A 20,086-nucleotide genomic window follows, 5' to 3' on the forward strand; every position below is an offset into this window, starting at 1 on the left:
TTATAATGTGCGGTCTGCAATGTGCGGTCTGTAGGCAACAGCGCGTTCAGTGCTCAGCAATTGAAACGCGATACTCGAATCGCATAGTCGCCAGCGCTTTTTGCACTGACTGAAAGCGCTGGGGACACCAAACTGATGCATTGTGGTGTAGAGTGAAAGCGAGAACCTTCGTAACGCATTATGACTGCATTTGGTCCCAAGGCGCTCACCTGTGACACGAAAAAAAAAAAAAAAGAAAAACGGCGGCAGCCGCGCGCTGCCAGCGCTTCAATCGCTGGGCACTGTACATTTCCGACGCTGATTTGCTATGGTCTAGTTGTTCTAACGTTAATAAAAGAGCCGTTCATACGCAAGAGCTTCGTGTCCCCCTTGCCTGTTTTCGCCTCCGCAGTGTAACGGCTCCGGAGCTTGGGCACCGAAGGCGAACACTCAGATTTGTAGTCATTTTGCCGTCTTATCAGTGTATCAGTTTTCCTTTAATGTACATTTTCCTTCCTAGCAATTTCCAACTCTGGTTGCGTCCGGCACACGACTGTGCTGTGCATCGACGGCGAACGCCAATGCAGTGGCGTTTCACACTCGCCGCCACCGACGGCTCCCGTCGCGCTAAGCTATATAAAATGGGCCGTGACTGAAGATTGGGCTAGTTTATAAGCAATTAAGAATGGGGAAGCATTGCAAAGATAAACGAACTACAATGGACAGAGAGCGGGAACTTACTGACACATGTGCGATCGGCGAAGCAGCTCAAGAAACAGAATAAGGAAGACGTATGTCTCCTTTTTTTTCTGTCTATAATTTTTGTGTTATTCGCATATTTCCATGATTAAATACGCGGTAATGTTAAAGCGCAATGCAAAATAGCATCTGGAATATAACTTCTGGAGTTCCACGTCTTAGCTTGCCGCGGTGAGCTCCGTTCGCGTGGTGCATTTGCATCGCAATTTGCGCTCGTTTTCTACGTTAAATAGTACCTGGTGCCACGAATGTGATCTGCCTCGTACAAGTGACGACCTTTCTCAAAGACAGACACACGAAAATGCGTTTTCCGGTGCGTCAGCCCTTAAAACCCGCAGTGCCAAATCACTGGAAGCACCGTGCGCCTTCGTCCCATCGTCTACTTCACATGCCAGTGCTCCGACAGCTGCCGTTCGCGGCGCTGTTCGCCAGCATATCGCCGGCGCGCCGCTGGCGCCTTACGACGGCCGCCCGGTGCCAATAGCGGAGCTACCGGACAACGCCGCCGACGCCGACACCTACGTTGACGTCAGCGCCGAGGCGCTGCTGCCTAACAGCAGGGCGGCACCTTAACGTAGTGACGTAAAAAATAACGGCGGCACACAGCGTGGCGGTAGCCATGACGACAATGACGCGGGAGAAGGTGCACGGCTGCCGCCGCCGTGATGGCAACGACCGTCGCCATGAGAACGGCCGGCGTAATTAATCGTGAGGGGGATCGAGATGAAGTTTGCTTTCTCTAAACGTGTGCGCAATAGTAAAATATCTTGGTCTATATTTTCAGGTCAAGAACGGCATGCACGCATCAGTGTTCTTCACAGAAGATAGCGAGTGCAAAGTGTTAAGGTAGAGTACGGAATTTCGATTACGAATATTGATAAGAGTTTAAGCGTTTTCAACCATCCAGGTTTTCTCGCTGATTTTGTTGCTCACATGCACGTAATGGACAATGTTACGGAAGTGGTCGAGCTTATCAGCCGGGGCCAGTTTACAAAGCCGCTAGCCAGCTATAGTTGAAATGCTATCCCAAACTTTGACGAGATGGAGAAAAACAAAAGCAAGAATGTCTTGCAGCAACCTAAAGACACGCTCACGTTGCGCTGAAAAGAAGGGGAAAAAATGCAAATGCAGCAAACTTTCGATAGCGCTCAAGACAAAAAGAATTTGTCATTTTACTGTAGAAACGTTGACAGTCTTGCTGTCAGAGACACCTACACACTCTTGCGCAACCTGTATCTATACACAGGCAGCGAGACGACCGCGTACACCAAGTCAGCCTAGTTAGCGGGCGCGTGCAGGAACTGTGAGTACCGACAGACGACTGTCGCGCTCCCCTGGCTAGCATCCAAAAGTCGCCATGCACTTGTAGTTCGTTAGCGCTCAGTTACGCTCGGCTGCTGTGCCTTCCTGTTCACTGCGCGTGCTGCCATCCGTGCGTGCTGTTCTATTATTTACAACACATAAGCACAACACGCGTTAGTTTCTGCATTGTTACGAACAGGCGTGCAAGCGTATGGCGCCACGGTCTGTTTCAGATTTTGGCCCGTTTCTCCTCTAAAGCACGTGCTGATGTGAAAGTGCGTATACGGAGTGCGGGTACATAGTAGCGGTAGCAGTTGGTTGTTGATTTTTATTTCATGAAAGAAGAAAGCTAATTGTTGCTGGCTGCACTGTAAGTGTCTGACTTGGGCTGCTGACCCCTGAACGGGGGCCAGCAGAGGCGGGCGGGGGAATGGGAGTAAACAACACGTAGAAAGAAAAGCATAGATAATAGTGCAATACGAAAACATCTGTACCGTTGTTTAGACTTTGTAAACTTTCCACCATTACTTCACTTTAAATGCTGAATATTTGAAACCTTAGAATGGCGGATCGAATATTGTCTTATATTCGATTCAGTCCAATCGAATAGTCATGCACTGTTCACCAAATCAAACGCTTTTATTATACTTTTTCAAATACATCACCTCATCTTGCGTACAGCGCCAAACAGGTGTCGCCGCTCAGGGAGCTATAGACTTTCTTAGCTGAACCACTGGATCGTTCGCTCAGAAACCTGAAAACTTCACTCAGACATGGCGCTCGGCGTGTAAGCTTTGTTTGGTACTGCCTATGGGTGTTGCACGTGTGTCCCCTCGGGAATAAACCGGTAATATACACATCTTCGCAACGTTTGGTGACATTATGCTGGCACTGAGTTTCGCCGCTATTCTAATCCAGAACAAAAACGAAATCTACACACTGGTGGCGTAGCGGCAATGGCGCTGCGCCGCTAAGGCCCAAGGCGAGGGATCAAATCCTGGCCGTGGAGGCCGCATTTCGATGGCCCCATCGAAATGCAAAAAACTCCCGTGTACCATGCATTGGAAGCACGTTAAAGAACCCCCAGGCGGTCAAAGTTATTCGGGAGTGACCCACTACGGCGTGCCTCATAATCTTACCGTGTGATTTTGGCCCGTAAAACCCCAGAATGTAATGTGTGACTTGTTTTGTTTCGCGGTCGCCGTAGATCTGGCGTATTCACGATTTAGCCTTGACGGCATGCACAAATGCGAACTGGCCCAAAAGGTATATAGCCTCGTTAAACTTTCTCTTGATATGCATGGTCACGTATGCTTCGAAGGGTCTTCGGTACGCGAAAAAAACGCTGATTACTCGAATCTTATCTTTTGCGTTTAATAAACCATATGTACCATGTCCCTACGGTGTAACAGCGATATATAGCATACGTTTTGGACACTATAAGATCTTATACTTTTATCTTAACGATATAGGCTAAAGGTCGTTGCTTATTGGAAGGCTATAGTAGGAATTTATTCCATATTTCACTCGATTCGCTCCTATAGTTTTTACTATACCGAAATATCTAGCAATATTTTATTAGATCTGGAACGATCAAACAGAGCAACCCTCATGGCGACGGACGCATTACATCGAAGAAAAAAAAAAACATAAAAAGAGAGAGAGAGAGAGAAATTTATTTACAGAAAGGCAGAGAGGTCGGCCTGAGCTGTAACTTGCTCTGGCCTGCTACTCTACACTGGGGAGAAGGGACGGGGAGGAAAAGGGCTGATGGATGATAATGATAAGAGGAGGAGGTGTGTATGTACAATTTTTTGCATGATCAAAACATAAAAAGAAACAACAGTGAATCGATTGAGGCAACGCTGGACATCGCCGACGCTCTCCGCCATCTGTGTAGTCCAGCTATATAGCACAGCTGTGACCGTACGACCTAGTTTGGTTGATCAAGTTTATCGAAAAAAAAAAACGTGATGTAGAGGCGATATTTGAAGTAAACAATCCACGGGGCTGCGATTCAGTTTCGTCGGCGCTAATTAGTTGCTCTGCCTCCGAAGAGGAGCTCCATGGCGCCGGGGTCAGCAGAAAACCTGAATTTGGAATCGAGTGCAAGGAATCATTACATTATACCGGTCGGTTATGCCAGTCATGGGCCGGTATAATGTAAGGATCCTTTTTTTCTCGATTACACTATTTTCCTATCATACACCGCTCACAATCATCCGATGCTGCAGTGATAACGTAGGCACTACCGACGAAGCCTGGAAAGAACAAAACAAAATTGGAATAGAATCGTTACACTAATTATCCTGGCCCTGGTAACTCTATATTCAGTACTTAATTCACTTTGCTTCGGTTACTTTTTCGGGCGAAGAAGTAAGCGAACGAAATAATAGAATCCCCATGCATGCTGCCGCGTGAAAAACTCGTTCGTGCGCATGTTCACCCAAACAAAGCAAACGATTTCAATATAAATGAGCTCCATTAGATCATAAATACGTATACCTCCTTTTTGTTTCTCTTTTTTTTTCTACAAAAGGAGGGAAGTGGGTAAGGGCTGATTAGGCTTTAGTTATAGCCCGACTGTAAATACTCTTCTGCATGCGTTTGGTTCACTTATCGTATTGTCACTTCGCGCAGGGTGCCCAGCGTTGAACTGATATCCAAACACATACATATGCACAGACGCAAAGGCGACCCACAAATTCGCGATCGCGAACAGCGTGGTAGCGATGTTAGGTCCGTCTCAGACGTGCCATTATAAGTGCCGTGCGCAGCTCATCCTGTCGATTTTCTCATTTTTGAGATGTTCCGGCATCCTTTCATGTCAAATTCGGTTGTAGTACACTCTAAGAAATGAAGTTGGAAAACAAAGAAAAAAGAAACGCGAAATTTCAATTTTTACTACAGAAAATTCTTTTCAATGGAAGAAACAAATAGATATATTTTTAGATATAAAATGAATATACGCTCGTATTCTGGTTATGGTCAAATACCGAATTTTTCTTGATTTCAACAGACTTACTCCATATACGCTAAAGTGAAAATTTTGTCATCTATACTTTGAGCAAAATGATATTTGCTCGTCTCCTTGATATTCTCGATTAACATTTGTGTGCAGCTTCACCAGCTACTACGGTATAGACAGATAGATATCGATCATATGCGCGAGCCAATTGGTCTTTGTTTCTGATTAAAATACAGCTGCAATCAGACCGCGTCATGCCGCTCAGAGCATGGCTATATATAATCTCTTATAGAGTGGGTACTACGATACGTGTCGCGTAGTTCCGGGTTGATTGGCACCATATGTCTCGTCTGCTGGTCACGAATAATATGTTATACGCACATAATGTTTATCTGTACACGTATGATCTGTTACCGCGGCATCCCAGCATTTGACTCTTTCGTACTACATGAAAAACTGCAGTCATGAGGGGGTAAAAATTACTCCCTTAATGAAATAAACTATCTACAAACTATCATGTTTTGAAGGTGTACAGTAAGCTTTGGGCCTTTATGAAGGTGGCTACGAAATGGATAATTTCTTTTACATCGCAACAATCATTCACACTCTTCACACATGCAGTGAGCGCTTCTTGTTCGCCCTTCAGGTCATTAATTTTCCCGCTGATGTGTAAATCGAATCAAAAGTGACCGTGCAGTCTGTTCGCTAGCTCGAAGGTGCGCGGGCAGTTTTCAGCGGCCGCTCGTTCCACGAACGAGCCTTGCTCGGCCTGGATGTCGCGGGTGCGACTGTGGAACGTGTGCACCAAATAGCTCTGGCCGAACGACTCGCTGACGTTCAGAACGGCTTCAGCGTCGAAGAGCAGCTGCGCCGTCGTGTGGTTCAGCGGCAGAAGGCGTTCGCGTGGCAGCAGAGTCACGCCGCGGCAGCGCCGCCTGTTGTCCAGCACTTGCTCTACCCTGGTTGCGTTGCACCACCGGAGCAGGACTCTGCGCACAACCCTGAGAGAGAGAGAGAGAAGAAGGAGTTAAATAAAAATTTGGAGGACGCCTAAGCTTCACCTTTAAGAGTGGAACGCGATAGCATTCAAAGATCCCTGACTGCTTCTCACGCTTCCCGGCAACTGCAGTTTATGTAACCGTAATGTTTACCGGGAAACGCCGGCGGCGAACGCTATGCACGAAGGCCAGCTTTCTGGTAAAAACGCGGCTTCTTGCGTGGGCCGATATTCTGTTATTGTTTCGCACTTTTAATATTTGAGTCTGAGAAGATTTAACATAAAAGGCAAATGCGCTGTCGGTGTTTTCTTTCATGGCATTTGTTTGTGAGCTCTCTTTCTCAAATTCCTGAGGAATAACTTTGTCAAGAATGTACGACAAGGTATGGGCAACTTTAGTGATAGAAGAACTTTAGTGCCGTATAGAATATACACGGCAATTTTCGCTCATGGGACGCGAACGCCGGCTACTACGCCGACACCGAATTTTCTGCGACATGGGGTCCATAACACTTTCGCGTTAAAATCCATATTAAGTTCACGGCAACTGCCATGGCACCTTATTGAATTATGCATCGTTAAACATTTCGTGGTTTCAGAGACTAAATATTTGAAGTAGTAGAGGCTGTCAACCTTCTACTAGTGAGCGAGATAAAACAATAGCAGCATGAATAAATGAGAAATTTGCGAAAAATCGGGACACGCGCGCGAGGAACTGTGCAACAACCATCGAGCCTGTTACATACAATCTCTAAGTATATGTATATATACTTCGGGACATGGGCGCCGGCAGGATTTCGTGTTGGGGGGGGGGGGGGAGGGGAGGGGAGGCAAGTGCCCCTTTTGCACACCCCTGCCGTCGCCCATGCATGGTCCGGAACTATATATGGTCGGGAAACGCAGCTGCGTAGTTGTAAAGACACGAAGGCTCTCCGGAATGGGAAGCGGCCTTTACTAGAGATTGCATGAGGCCAAGGACGCAGGCACGAGCTGAGTGTGCACCGAAAGAGTGACCTCAACGAGTGTGTAGCCGAGTCTTGAAATGTGACGCCTCCTTCCAGCCGCGCGCAGCGTCCGCTGGACCAAAGCGCGCGGCGCGGCGATATGTCGCCGGCAAGCCAGCCAGCCACGTACGCACGCGTTATCAGCTGCGACTGACAACAGCTCGCGATCGTAAACAACGGCGCCCGTACTGCGGACGAAATGGCCTGAACAGTGGGAGTCGTGCCGCCTAAAGCCCCTCTATATAGCGGGGCTTTAGTCCCGCCCGACAAAAAAATAAAAGTTATGGGGTTTTACGTGCCAATTAAACTACGATCTGATTATGAGGCACGCCGTAGTGGGGTACTCCGAAAATTTAGACCACCTGGGGTTCTTTAAGATGCATCTAAATCTAAGTACACGGGTGTTCTCGCATTTCGCCCCTATCAAAATGCGGCCGCCGTGGACGGGATTTGATCCCGCGACCTCGTGCTCAGCAGCTCAACACCATAGCCACTGAGCAATCACGGCGGGTGCCCGCCCGACAACATTTTACGCAGTTATATGTAATGAAGATAATGCTCGTCTGCATCTTTCTCGCGCTTTCGTAGCTTACTCAGGGGCGGATCCAGGTTTTTTCTGAGGGAGGGGTCAGCTTCTGTCAATGATGATGATGATGATGATAGTCGCCTTTCTTATTTACCGAAATTTACCGTTTTTCCTCACGATAAACCCGCGTTTTATAGGGCTAAGCGACACCTGTAGCCCTCCGTGGTGGCTCAGTCAGCTCAGGCGTTGAGCACGAGATCGCGGGATCAAATACGTGCCGTGGCGGCCGCATTTCGATGGAGGCGAAATGCAAAAACGCCCGTGTTCTTGCGTTGTAGTCAACGAGGATTAAAAACCCTCCTTGGTTGTAGTGCAGGTTAAAGAACCCCAGGTGGTCAAAATTAATCCGGAGCCTTCCACTACGGCGTGCCTCATAATCAGAACTGGTTTTGGCACGTAAAACCCCAGGAAGAGGAAGAAGAGCTGTAGCGAAGCCAGGTATCGGTTTCTCCGAGCTTATAGGAAAAGGACGTTACCCAATACAGCCATGTGCTTGGCGGCTGCGCCTGATAATACAGCGTGTTAAAAACTAAGCTTTATGGTTAAAAACTAAGCTTTATATGCACTGGGAGGCATGCGAAGACCACCTGTGCAAATAAGTAATGTGGCTAAGGGGGCACAAAGTGAGATGATAAATATCGCTGTGAGCAGCCCAATTAAATAAAATTGAACAATTATTTTTTGTTGACTGCAGTAAGTGGGTATGTTTGTATTGAAAACTTAGAGACAGTCAAGTTTCTACACAGTTTCAGTCGGAAGAATTATTCTAGCGTGTCCGTGCTCCGAGATATCAGACTCCAAATTTCAATTGTCGTATGCGCAGAATAATCGAGAATAAAGACGCGACAATTCTCATGAATTCCCGTGAAGGATCATGAAGCTCAGTGACCACTTCTGTGGAGGGATGGCGGTGCCATCTTCTCTCTTGAGTCGTGGTGGTGTGTTGACTAGAGGAAAGTTCTTGAATACGGGCGTAACGGTCCGCTCCAACGCAGCAACCACTACGCTGGTTGTTTACGATATGCGAATCACCGCGTATGAAGACTCACGACGCCACCTACAAGAATAACGATGTGGCGTAGTAGGCGAGAGCGCGAGCCAGCGTCTTCATGTTTTGTTTCCCACGCGACGTCATCCTTTTACACAAGGCGCGCATCTGCTCCCGTTTCTCTAACCACGCGACGCCATCCTAGGCCCGCGCGCTGGCGTTGGCCGCTGATGTCACGCTCCCCCACTTGGCAGCCGCGGCTCGAAGCTTCGCCTCGCTCCGCGAGAACGCCCACTCAGATAAACGGATCCGGTGGGCTTGAGCCTCCTATGCTTAATGTACGACAATAAAACTGCGAAGTTACAATGAAGAACTTGTAGCGTACGAACGGTACTGTGCTCGTACTGGATATTGTCAACGTGTAACTGTGATCACAATGAGTGCTACAGTTAAAAAAAGTTGCATACGCGTAGTTCTTAGTTTAGCTGTTAGTTGTTATTATTTATATATGAACACTTCAGCGAGAGATCTCTTTCATTAAGCAGGTTGGTCGCGGAACCGATGACAGCCAATGAGGCAACCGTTGACACCCCAAGGGGAAACTAAGTTAATCAGGCGCGAAGGCGCTTGAGCGGACCTCGGCGTGTTTGGCAAGGGGGACGTCCCCTCGTTCATTCGACGCCATCGACGGGACCAGTAAGGCACAGCAGGCGTCAGGAGGTCCAAGGTGTTCATGAGAAAAAATAACTACGGCAACTTCGCGACACCACACTCCTACGGAATACAACTAAGCTTGTGAGCGAGCTATAGCTTTACTTCTATATGGCTTATACCACTGGTACTCGCGAAAAATACTTTTGAAGAATGCTGGTGGCCATATTTTTTTTATTTTTTATTTTTTGCGACAGGGCCATCCCCCTGTCAGCGAGGGGGCGATGCAGAAATCTGAGGGGGGGGGGGATCAGGACATCCGGACATCCCCCCTGGATCCGCGCCTGAGCTTACTATAACGCCCACCTTAAATTGGCATATCTCAACTCGGACGACGAGCAGGGCCATTTCGCAATCACCCTGTCAAGTGTCACAACAAGCGACCCAAGAGTGAATATTTACGAAGTCGCGAACTGCATATCCTTCCAAGACCCATTGTACTATTATGAGCAATATGAAAGGGAATACAGGAACGCATAGTAAACACCCTCAGACGCAGCTATGGGTGATACGCAGCGGCCTAGGGAGCCTACATGCAACGCCGTTTTTAACGGCGTTGCATGTAGGCTCCCTACAAAAAACGGCGTTGCATGTAGGCTCCCTACAGCGGCCGCCGTCGGAAACAAAGTGGAAAGGGGGACGCTGTTCTAACAACTGTTCGCATTCCCGCCGTGTGTCTGCAAAGTGTAGCAAAGTGCGGAACTTCGCATCGCCAGCAGACATTGATAACACTGTTAGATATTGCGTCTCTGACAACTGGGTACGTCGATTCAAATAAAGAATCGGTTTGAAATACAGGGCAAGCTAGTTCTAATAGTACTATCAAGCGGTTGCGCGAAGAAAAAAAAAGAATGAATGAAAGAAAAGAAAATGAATCGGTGTAAGTCACTGCGACGATTACCGTCTTATCGACTGCTGGACGATACCATATTATCGGCGAAATGACGTAAGCTGCTGCTTTGTAGAAATGCCAGCGTGGTGGGAGTGCCAACAGTTAGTGGAAGAGCGCCTTCCTTTCCCCCTTTGTTTTTCACAGCACCATCCGCGTATCGCTCCGAGTCTGTTCGAGGCTGTTTGCCACGCGTTCCTGTGTTCCCTTTCATATTGCTCATAATAGTACAATTCATTGCACATTACCTTCAACATTTTTTCTAAATTCACTCGGAAGTGATTACGCAACATATTTATTCTGAGTATGAAGTACGGTGCATGTGTAACTGTGAAGCAGTGGTTTACTTATGTTCTTGTCATCCGCTTTCGAGAAACTTGACAATAAATTATCTACATCTCTGTGTCATGCCAGACGGCCGAAAACAACCTTGAGGTCTGCTTCAAAATCACTGAGATTGCGTGAAAATACCGGACGTGGCAGAAAAATGGCAATATAGTATACACGTAGTTCCATTCCCGTTTCAGCATTAATGAAATGCAGTTTCTTAGCATAGCAAACATGAGTACACGATGAAAATATATATATATATATATATATATATATATATATATATATATATATATATATATATATATATATATATATATTTTCACGTACATGGAGACGCAGCGTTTGGCATCTAACCATGGTATTTTTTTTTATGTTGTTCAAGTTCATAACAAAACAGTAGACAATAAAAACCACCTTGAAGAGCGATTATGTCCCGTAGTTGTGTTCAGGTCTCCGGAGGATATATTTAGATTAAGTGGCCATTTTCTATCGCAACTATCCTCTTTCCTATCAGCTCTCCCCGGGCCTAACTCCCACATACCCTTACTCTCTGCTGGAGACCATTCAAGTGTCATCCCCTAGCACTAGCCAGCGTGGTCAGCACTAATTCTATTCCATCATTTCACATTTTTACCTAATAAACAACCTATTATTACTTATATTATTAATTCATTAATTCAGTACAGTACTCATATACACGTTTAGGAAGTTACTAAAAATTTGAGCGACAGCGCAGCAAGCCATCGATTAGCTCGGCGGCGCGATCGTCACTGAGAGGCTTCAAAATCATACAACTAGAGCCGCGGAGACGTGTAATTAACTACTCGCGACGTGGTGACATAACGGTATGGTAGACTATAGTCGACAGCTGCCCGCTGTCAGTCCAGGAGCACAAAGAAAGAGCTGCCATCGGATTCGAATCGTGGCTTAACGTCGAGACACAAATGAAATTAAACTTGTTGCTACAATTCCACCGAGAAGCGATGTCGCATAAAGTCAAAAGACAGCAGTTGCCTAATGATGTACAGTCATGAGCAATACGTCGGGGGACACCGAGTGCAATTTTAAACAACGAATGCTATATAGTGATACGTGGATTCCAAAGTGACGTATTAATATGTAACGAGTTAGCTTGCTCCCTGAACATTTTGTCTCATTGGGCATGTATCTTTAGCCAGTACGGATCGAAATCAGATTACTCGAAAGAATACTTCCTGTGAACATGTGGTCTGTTTTGAGATTGTTTTTATCCGTCTCGCAAGCCGTTAAATAATGACACAGATATGGTGTACGAGATTAAACAGGACCCTAGGGCAAAGCTTTTGTTTCACGAAGGTTATCTTGGACTCTGCGGAAAGCTATTGTTTTGCGCACAGAAGCCGCATCGTCGATCAGTGATTACTAGAGAAACTTAGCAACCGTATGATTGCCTGCATTTTGTGGTCTGTTCTTTTTACTTCACAGTTATTCCTTTCCTTAGACCCCGCTTCAGTGAAAAGAATAAAAAATAAAGAATACTATGCTTGCCTGGGTCCGTTGTAACCCCAATCCTTTGGATAGTAACCCCAGACGAAGTCTTCGAGGCACTCCCGGATGAACGAGTGGCGCGCAGGAAAGGCGAAGAAGTTGTTAGTGACCGTATCGTCAGCGGAACAGGCCACTACAGCGTCGTCTATGCCTTCCAGGCTCCTAAGGAAGATGTCGTCGAAGTCGACGTACACGCCGCCATGTTTGAACAACAAACCCAGCCTGAGGCCATCGGACAAGTGGACCGTCTCGTACGGGCTACGCTTGTAGGCCCCCTCGCGAAGCCACAGGTCAAGGACGGTGTCCTGCGGTGGCGAAGATTGAAGCAGCGCGACTTGAATAAGGACACAAATGAAAAAAAAAACACATTTTTCTTTTTCGCTATGGCTATACTTGTTTAGTGCTGGCACACTGCAAAAGATACATCAGCAGTGCATGTTTTGTCCTTTCTCCTCGTTTAAGTCGCATTGTTTAAACTTGAATGAGTATCGTACATGACACGTCAGGCAGACCTCACTATAGATTGATGTTGCGAGCAGGGGGAGGATATAGAATGCCGTTTTGTTGCGTCCTGCTCTCAGTGTCACAGTTCCTTGTTCCTTTTTAATGTGTGTCATGAAAACTTGATGAGCCAACTAAATCCTATTTATCGCATGAAGAAAAAAAAACGGCATATTCATATCGGCTAGCGTATAGAAGTTCTGAGCTGTGACACTGCGTCCGGATCAGCGCATTTCAAGCTTCATTTTTTTTTTCTTTTTTTTTTTTTAGCAGAAAGAGACTCGAATGGCTTTCCTCACGACACCTGTGCCATTGCTTCTGCAGAAGCTACTATCGCCCAGGCTACATTGTAACTAACACCTGCTTCTAATATTTATTCATATTTACTTGTATATGACGCATATCTTATGTATGATGCTTTAATGAGGTCCGTTAGGGTAAGCAGACTCAGCTTCACCGTGGTGCTCAGGTGATTGTCAAACACGCTCGCCATATCCGTTAATTATTTAAACTTTCGTTGTCATTTAAAGTTTTTGTCAAGCATTCTAACTACAAGAACCAAATTTACTATTTTCTTCTTTTTCGTTACACGAGCGCCATCTTTAATAAATTACTCACTTCTGCGTGCGCATTCTACCCAGCAATGACTACTTCTCAATGTAACGAAAATTTCACAATGTAGCGAAAATGGCTCTTGCGCAATATTTATCAAAGGAGATAAATGTTTCCTGCTTTTTTCTCCATTCATAGGAAAAAAAATAATTAAGACGCTACATTGACGTACAAGCAAATTCACAAAAACACAACAAACGTAAACGCGCCCACAATATCTTGCATTGCGAGTTCATTATTGTACCTATACCTGCGCCATTTTTGTAAGTTTAAACAGTTCGGAATCAATTAGTCCGAATTAGTACTGTAGCACGAACTGCTGACCACCCACAAAATGGCGTTTGACGGCTTACCTTAAAATGACTCTTGTAGTCCAGATAGGCAAAGCGCACGTTACGGAAGGTGCGCAGAAGCCTCACGAACGGGCAGAAGGGCGACAGGAATCTCGCGGAGGCGTGCAAGTAGTGGACCGACCAGTGAGGATGGAGCCGAGATGCGGACTCTACGGCGCACGCTGTGCGCGCTCCGACAGTTCGGATCCTGGACGTTTCTAGAAAGAATATCCGTCGTCGCGCGCGGTCGCCTCCCTCGGTCAGGAAAATCGCATCCTCGAGAACTGCACACCAAGAAGAAACCATATAAAGTGAACAGGCAATGAAGCCAAGGAAAGCGTAAGGGTAAATTAGCTGTGGTATTTGAAGCTGAAAATGTAGAAAATAATGATGATGGCCGTCGCTGTAGCACAATTGACAGTGCATCGCACGCGTGATGAGAATGCTGGTGGTACGCCCTTCCGGCGAAAAGTTATCTTTTCGTCCACTTTCATTTCCTCCTTTTTTTCCTTATTTTATCCATTTCAATTTCAACAACAGCTAATTACCCCTATGATTTCCTTGGCTTCGTTGCCTGCTGGCTGGTTATATGGTCGTGAATAACAACAATCAAGCCCCTCTGTTTCCCTTCTCGTTCACGAAAGGTCTGTTATAATTTTAGTGTGACAACGTGGTCCTTAAAGGGAAGCTAAAGACAAACGTTAAATCATTTTAGAATTATTATTTGTTCATTTGGAAATCTGTATTCGTCAATTTCGCGGGAAAATCTTAATTATACTAGAGGAGAAAACTAAGGCCAAATTACCACGATTTTCAATTTCGCGGCGGAAATTATAGTGCTGACGCGTCATTGTGACGTCGTAAATTTATAAGTTTTTCTCGTACTTGGGCTGTTCTGGCTCAGTAAAAGTTACTGAAACCTGCTAAGTTCAATCACTGGCTCATTTAAAATACAATCTAGTCCATCTTCTTTCCCGATAAAAAAATTAACTAGGCCCCAGATGACGCCCTCAAAATCCATGACGTGACGGCGTCAGGGCAGGTGCGCGAACTGCAAGGTGGCGTCGCCACCTGTCTCGTTTATGCGTCTTTTCCTGCTTATTAAGCCGCATCTTACAATAAGAGTGGCTTTTTTCGTCTTGTAGAAGCACAATTTACTAATCGAGGGCAATTTATTTTTCTCTTTAGTGCCCCTTCATATTGATGGAGACGTCTCTGTTTTCTCACAGGTCTCTTGTGGCGCTCTCCGTAATGGGCGACTCAGAGCCCACTACGCGAAGATGCACTGAATTGCTACACGCTACGCTTTCTGCTTCAGTCAGTCCGAACTGTAAAATGGCACCAATGAGGCTGGTGCCAGCCCTTATTCAAGCATATCGGTGCGCTCGGCGCGCATTTTCGCGTCATGTGTTGCCATTGTGCCTGCTTCCGTGCTCCATGATTGCACTGGTATAGACACTTTGTTACGCCAGCTCCTGTCGATTGCGGTATGGCGGTGTGATAAACCGAAACCAGGATGCGAAATTTTTCTCATCACAATCAATATTTACATGTGGTCGGAGCCTGCGTTTTAATTCACAGTTATACTGAGCTGGCACGTGTTCAAGAAAAAAGAAGGCGCAATAGAAATTTTGGTCTCGATTCCGGGCAGACTTCGCAGAGGTAGTTCAATGGCTATGGCGTTGCTGAGAACTAGGTTGCTGGTTCGATCCCGGCGGCCGTATGTCGATGAGGGAGAAGTGCAAAAACGTCCCTGTACAGTGCACTTGATGCACTTTTAAGGAACCTCAGGGGGTCAAAATAATCGACAGTCCCTCACTACGGCGAACCTCATAACCAGGTCGTGGTTCTGGCGCGTAAAATCCAAGAATTAAATTTTTGATTTCGGGCGCACGTCTCACGATCCGCTGCGACACCCGCTGACAAGTATTGACTTTGGCAAAGAGCTTCGAGCACGACAGAAACTCCTCGCCAGCACGAGCAACAAAGTGAAGCTGTTTGTTGTGCAAGACTGCATGAAGGACTCAGGATAACTTCGTATTTCTCAAATGGCAGTAACATCCGAGGTTTCATGGTTTTTGTTTTGTCTAGACAAATACGTTGATACTTGCCGATAATTATGTGCTTGGGGAGCAACGTCCTCAAAAATTCGACGTGGCGTACAGTGTAATAGCAGTCACTTCATTGTCCGGAGTGTATTGTTGTCGTTATCATAAAGGCGAATAGATTGACCAACGTTGAAGACAGCGACGTCCGGATCAGGGTCTGAAGAACGTTTCGACGGCAATCTAGAGGTATGTGTTGAGGATTGGCCGAGTTGGAGGGGGGGGGGGGGGGGGGGGGGGGTATTTTATTTTGCCGCCTCGGCTGTTTCTTCCTTTCCTTGTTGCACTGTGCCAGTTTGAAAACTAAGCATCTGTCTCACCAGAATGTGCTCTGTGACAAGCGACGCCTCGTCCCTAACCAGGCGGAAATATTTTACTGTACCACACGAGATCTATTTACGTATATGCGTCTACTCTGATAGCCGCTCGTCAGGTAAAGGTCTACATTGAACTCGTTATATGTGACCAAACTGCCGGAGTCCTGTTCAGCAGCGTTTTAGGGTACTTTGCCGTCCAAAGTCAAATTATAGCGTCCCTCCCCACTCTGGCATCAAATTCGGATGCATCATATAGTTCTGAACGTCACTTTGCGAGGCGTCAGTCATTGCAGTGGGAAACGTTAGCACGTAAGTTTCTGGGTATCATTTTGTCGTTCCGTGGCAAAAAGTGGGAATCTGTGCTAAGCAAAGCGTTCTTTGATGTTCGCGCAAATGTTGAAGCAAACGTTGTGCAAACGTCACGCTAATGACGGAAATGTTTGCACAAGATTACCCTAATACAATGCAATGTTAATTTAAACTAACGCGATTACGCAAATGTAACATAATGACGCAAATGTTTTGATGCAGGTACTACTATTCTGCTTGTTATGCTTGTCTATTTGGGTGCCTGTACCAAGGGGGCACTGGCCAACAACAGGCACATACCGTGTGCATCACACGCCCAGTTGCACCATGGCCTGTGGCCCAAGTTGTCTATACTCGGCAAAGCAGCACTTGAAATGTGGGAGGAAGAAGCAAAGAGAGCTTCGCTTTAACAAAAATGCAAAGCGGTATCCAATTTGCATCCATCGTTGCATCCAACGTTGCATAAAGCAAAAGTTAGCTACGTTGTCTGTGGTCCGCCTGTTAAACGTGCTTGTCAAAGAAGCAGGGTGAGGGGTGCGCCACTCCCTATACACCAAGTGCCGTCCCATAGGCGAACGCCTGTTCGGCCTAAAGGATGAAACGCCCCTTCCCCTGTCTGACATAACTGTGATTGGCGTTCCAGTTACTTTCTCAGCAAAACGTCATTTTATGCATTGAAGCACAAAAGTAACTGGAACACTGATGCATTTCTCCGCAAAGTTGAGGAATTAATATCTCGAAACTGGTGTCGTCCTGAGAATTCGTTCCAAGTGGCTTCGCCTTGCGAACTCCATACTCTAGAATTTGTAAATTGCAATATGGGCCTTAAGGTAATTAGTTAGGAACTTAATTATTCGATTTTTGTTAATTAGTCGCTTATGAATTTCAATTTATTGTGCAAGTAATGTCCCCCTGTTTGAGTAGACCAGCTCATGAACTAGAAATGTGCTATCTGCCGCAGGCAACCTATAAAATTTTTTGAAAGTGTTCGCTGAAACGCCCGGTATAACTATAACCGACTGAAAAATAATACTATAGGACTAGTCGATAGAACGACCTGGCATGAAAGAACTAGTACGTGCGCCACATGAAACATATAAATCGTTGCACGTAAAACTTACACATGCTGTTCCAGTTCACGTTGACGAGTATAACCGTGAAAGACAAGCACACAAAACAAAGCACAAAAATACGCCTTGGCAGCGTTGCCGATACTGTCATCGCTTTCTTCTTCTTTGTTCAGACGCAGCGAGGAATACTCTGTGTGAGAGATGCAAAATACATTTTCTGTAAACAAAGGCACTGCAGACGCAGCGAGGAATACTCTGTGTGAGAGAATCAAAATACATTTTCTGTAAACAAAGGCATTGACATTAAAAGGGCACTGCAACGCTTTTTCAAGCGCGCGCATTCTCTAGATAATACCGTCATGAACGTATGCGAGCCAAATATTTTTCCTCTGCATCAGCATGGAGCCCACAATATCGCACAAAAAAAAAAGAAAAAAAAAAACATTGCTCGCTCTTTCCCGCGGCTTTCGCTGTACCATCTGTTATGCCTCATCAATGACGTCATAGACAGCACGACAGCCCATAGACGCCCTAGAGCGCATTAGTCCATGGCCATGAATTACACACTTGCGCCCACTCATGCACACCACTGATCTCTACTTTAGCGAACTAGGTAACAGCGGTTGACCACTGATCTCTACTTTAGAGCACTAGGTAACAGCGGTTGACCACTGATTTCTACTTTAGCGAACTAGGTAACAGCGGTTGACCACTGATCTCTACTTTAGAGCACTAGGTAACAGCGGTTGACCACTGATTTCTACTTTAGCGGACTAGGTAACAGCGGTTGACCACTGATCTCTACTTTAGCGAATTAGGTAACAGCGGTTGTTAACCTGTCCCGCCCGTTCTGTCACTTACAGACAGTTGCAGACTAGGACATACATCACACGAACAACACTAAGCAGGATCAACCCTGACCTTCCTACTGCATGCCCACACTGCGGCCATGAAAACAACAACTTCGAACACATGCTCTGGCTGTGCCCTGCCAACGCGGGCACGGACTTTCCTGACCAGTCCTCCTGGGACTCAGCGCTCAGAAGTACAGAGCTCATCGCTCAGCTCAAGGCTGTCCAGAGGGCCCGGGCCGTTGCCGAAGGACTCTGTCTACCGGCCCCGACCTGGGTGGAGCCACCGGATTGATTGGCGGGGCCTCCGGCCCCGCTTTAATTCTTTCTCCTCAGGACCTCAATAAAGTTCGTACTCACTCACTCACTGTCACCGCTCCTTAATTTTGTCGCTCTCGGGAGCTCTTGTCAGAAGACAATTCTTACGGATCACCAATAAGAAAGGAGGAATGGACAGTATATGGCCACTGACGCCTTCCCAGTTGAGAGGAAGAAGCGTGTTGAAGGATAATAAGAAAGTAAACAATGCGCACTTTGTATCTCCCTTATTATAAGGTTCGTTTCAAAGCTTTATTCGGGAATATATAATAATTAAAATGCATCATACTCTCTGTAGTGTTTTCCCATGCAGGTATGAAGAAAAGGTGTCGCCGTGTTCCTTTAATGGGTAAACACAATGCCCAACGTGCTCTTCGATCTCGTTTTGCGAGTGGTTTTCATAAGTAACAATATTTAGGCAGTAAATGCGAGTATGCAGAAGTTGCCATCTGTCTTTTTTTTTTTTTTTTTTTGCTGCACTAAATCTTGAAAAGTCACCTGTGGCAGATAGCACAATTCTAATCATTTATAAAAATTACTAGATGCGGTGGCCATTACTTCAACAAGAAATCAAAACACTTAATTGAATAACTAACATAATTACACTAATTAGCGCTTTCAATAATTACTTTGCGGCACATATTTCAATCTACGAAACGTATAGCTAGAGAGTATGCAAGAAATATTGACTTGGAACGAATTCTGAGGATGGCACCGGCTTCGAGATATGCGCCGTCAAACTTGCGTTTGGAATGCACTGTTGTTCCACTCACTTTTTTTTTTTTTAAAGAAAACGTTGTTGTAAGCATTGAAGCACCAAAGTAACTGGAAAGCCAATGCATTTCGTCGGACACTGAAAACTAATATCTCGAGACTGATGTAGTCCTTATAATTCGTGCCTAATGAATACGCCTTTAGAACTTACCGGCTACAATTCGTAAATTCAAATATGTGCCGTAAAGTAAATAATGAAAGCGTTAATAAGTGCATTTATGTTAATTATTCAACTAAGCATTTTGATTTCTCCTGAATGTAATGGCCGCCGCATCGAGTAATTTAGCTCAATGTATTAGAATTGTGTTATCTGCGACATGGAACTTACTAAAATATGGTGCAGCTAAAAAATTATAAAGAAAAACCATCTCGTATATAGTTTTCCTAGCTTTGCAGCACTCCTCGTGAAAGTTCGAGCAAAACTTACTTTTACAAGCTACAGCCCATATATCTGGGACTTCAATGAGATCCATCGGTGATGCTTGTCCCTCACACTGCTCATAACAGACATTCGATGGTCAGGAGACCGACCTTACCTGGGGCGCAGCACAGAATCTCATCACCAACTCCTTTCCACTGTTTTTTTTTTTTTTTTCAAGTGTTTCTGCGTAACATAAGAACACAGCGAAGAAGAAACAGTTATGAAAACATATCTGGGGCAGCAGAGCGTAAAAGTAACCCGTCGATTGCTTCTGCAACCCAACTTCTCAGCGCTTTGGTCTTTTCTCTCACTCTTCTTTTCTTTCTTCATGTCTTTCTGAGAGACTTGAACCTCGGTCACATGCGCAGGGGTGGCTTTAAGAGGAGGCGAGATGGGGCGGCCGACTCTCCAATATTTCCTCCTAGCAGTTTAT

At 45.8% G+C, this 20,086-nt stretch overlaps 1 protein-coding gene across 1 annotated transcript; it reads right to left on the reverse strand.

Annotated features, from left to right (window-relative positions):
- Window positions 1-5,687: 5,687 nt before the first annotated feature.
- LOC125944406 (lactosylceramide 4-alpha-galactosyltransferase-like) lies at window positions 5,688-13,037 on the reverse strand. Its single transcript, XM_049664853.1, has 3 exons — window positions 12,992-13,037; window positions 12,044-12,377; window positions 5,688-6,009 (listed from the first exon to the last, which is right to left on the reverse strand). Exons 1-3 carry the CDS (start codon window positions 13,035-13,037, stop codon window positions 5,688-5,690), a joined length of 702 nt encoding a protein of 233 aa, XP_049520810.1.
- Window positions 13,038-20,086: the final 7,049 nt, after the last annotated feature.

This window comes from Dermacentor silvarum, chromosome 3 (assembly GCF_013339745.2).
Source record: "Dermacentor silvarum isolate Dsil-2018 chromosome 3, BIME_Dsil_1.4, whole genome shotgun sequence".
NCBI classification, from domain to species: Eukaryota; Metazoa; Arthropoda; class Arachnida; order Ixodida; family Ixodidae; genus Dermacentor; species Dermacentor silvarum.

Excerpts from the sequence above, each read along its gene's own strand:
- LOC125944406 (XM_049664853.1), bottom strand. The coding sequence starts at position 13,037 with ATGGCGAGCGTGTTTGACAATCACCTGAGCACCACGGTGAAGCTGA. Across the intron at positions 12,378-12,991 it reads GAGCACCACGGTGAAGCTGA|TCGCGCTGCTTCAATCTTCG; the intron begins GTCTGCTTACCC and ends TCCTTATTCAAG. Across the intron at positions 6,010-12,043 it reads TGGGGTTACAACGGACCCAG|GGTTGTGCGCAGAGTCCTGC; the intron begins GCAAGCATAGTA and ends TCTCTCTCTCAG.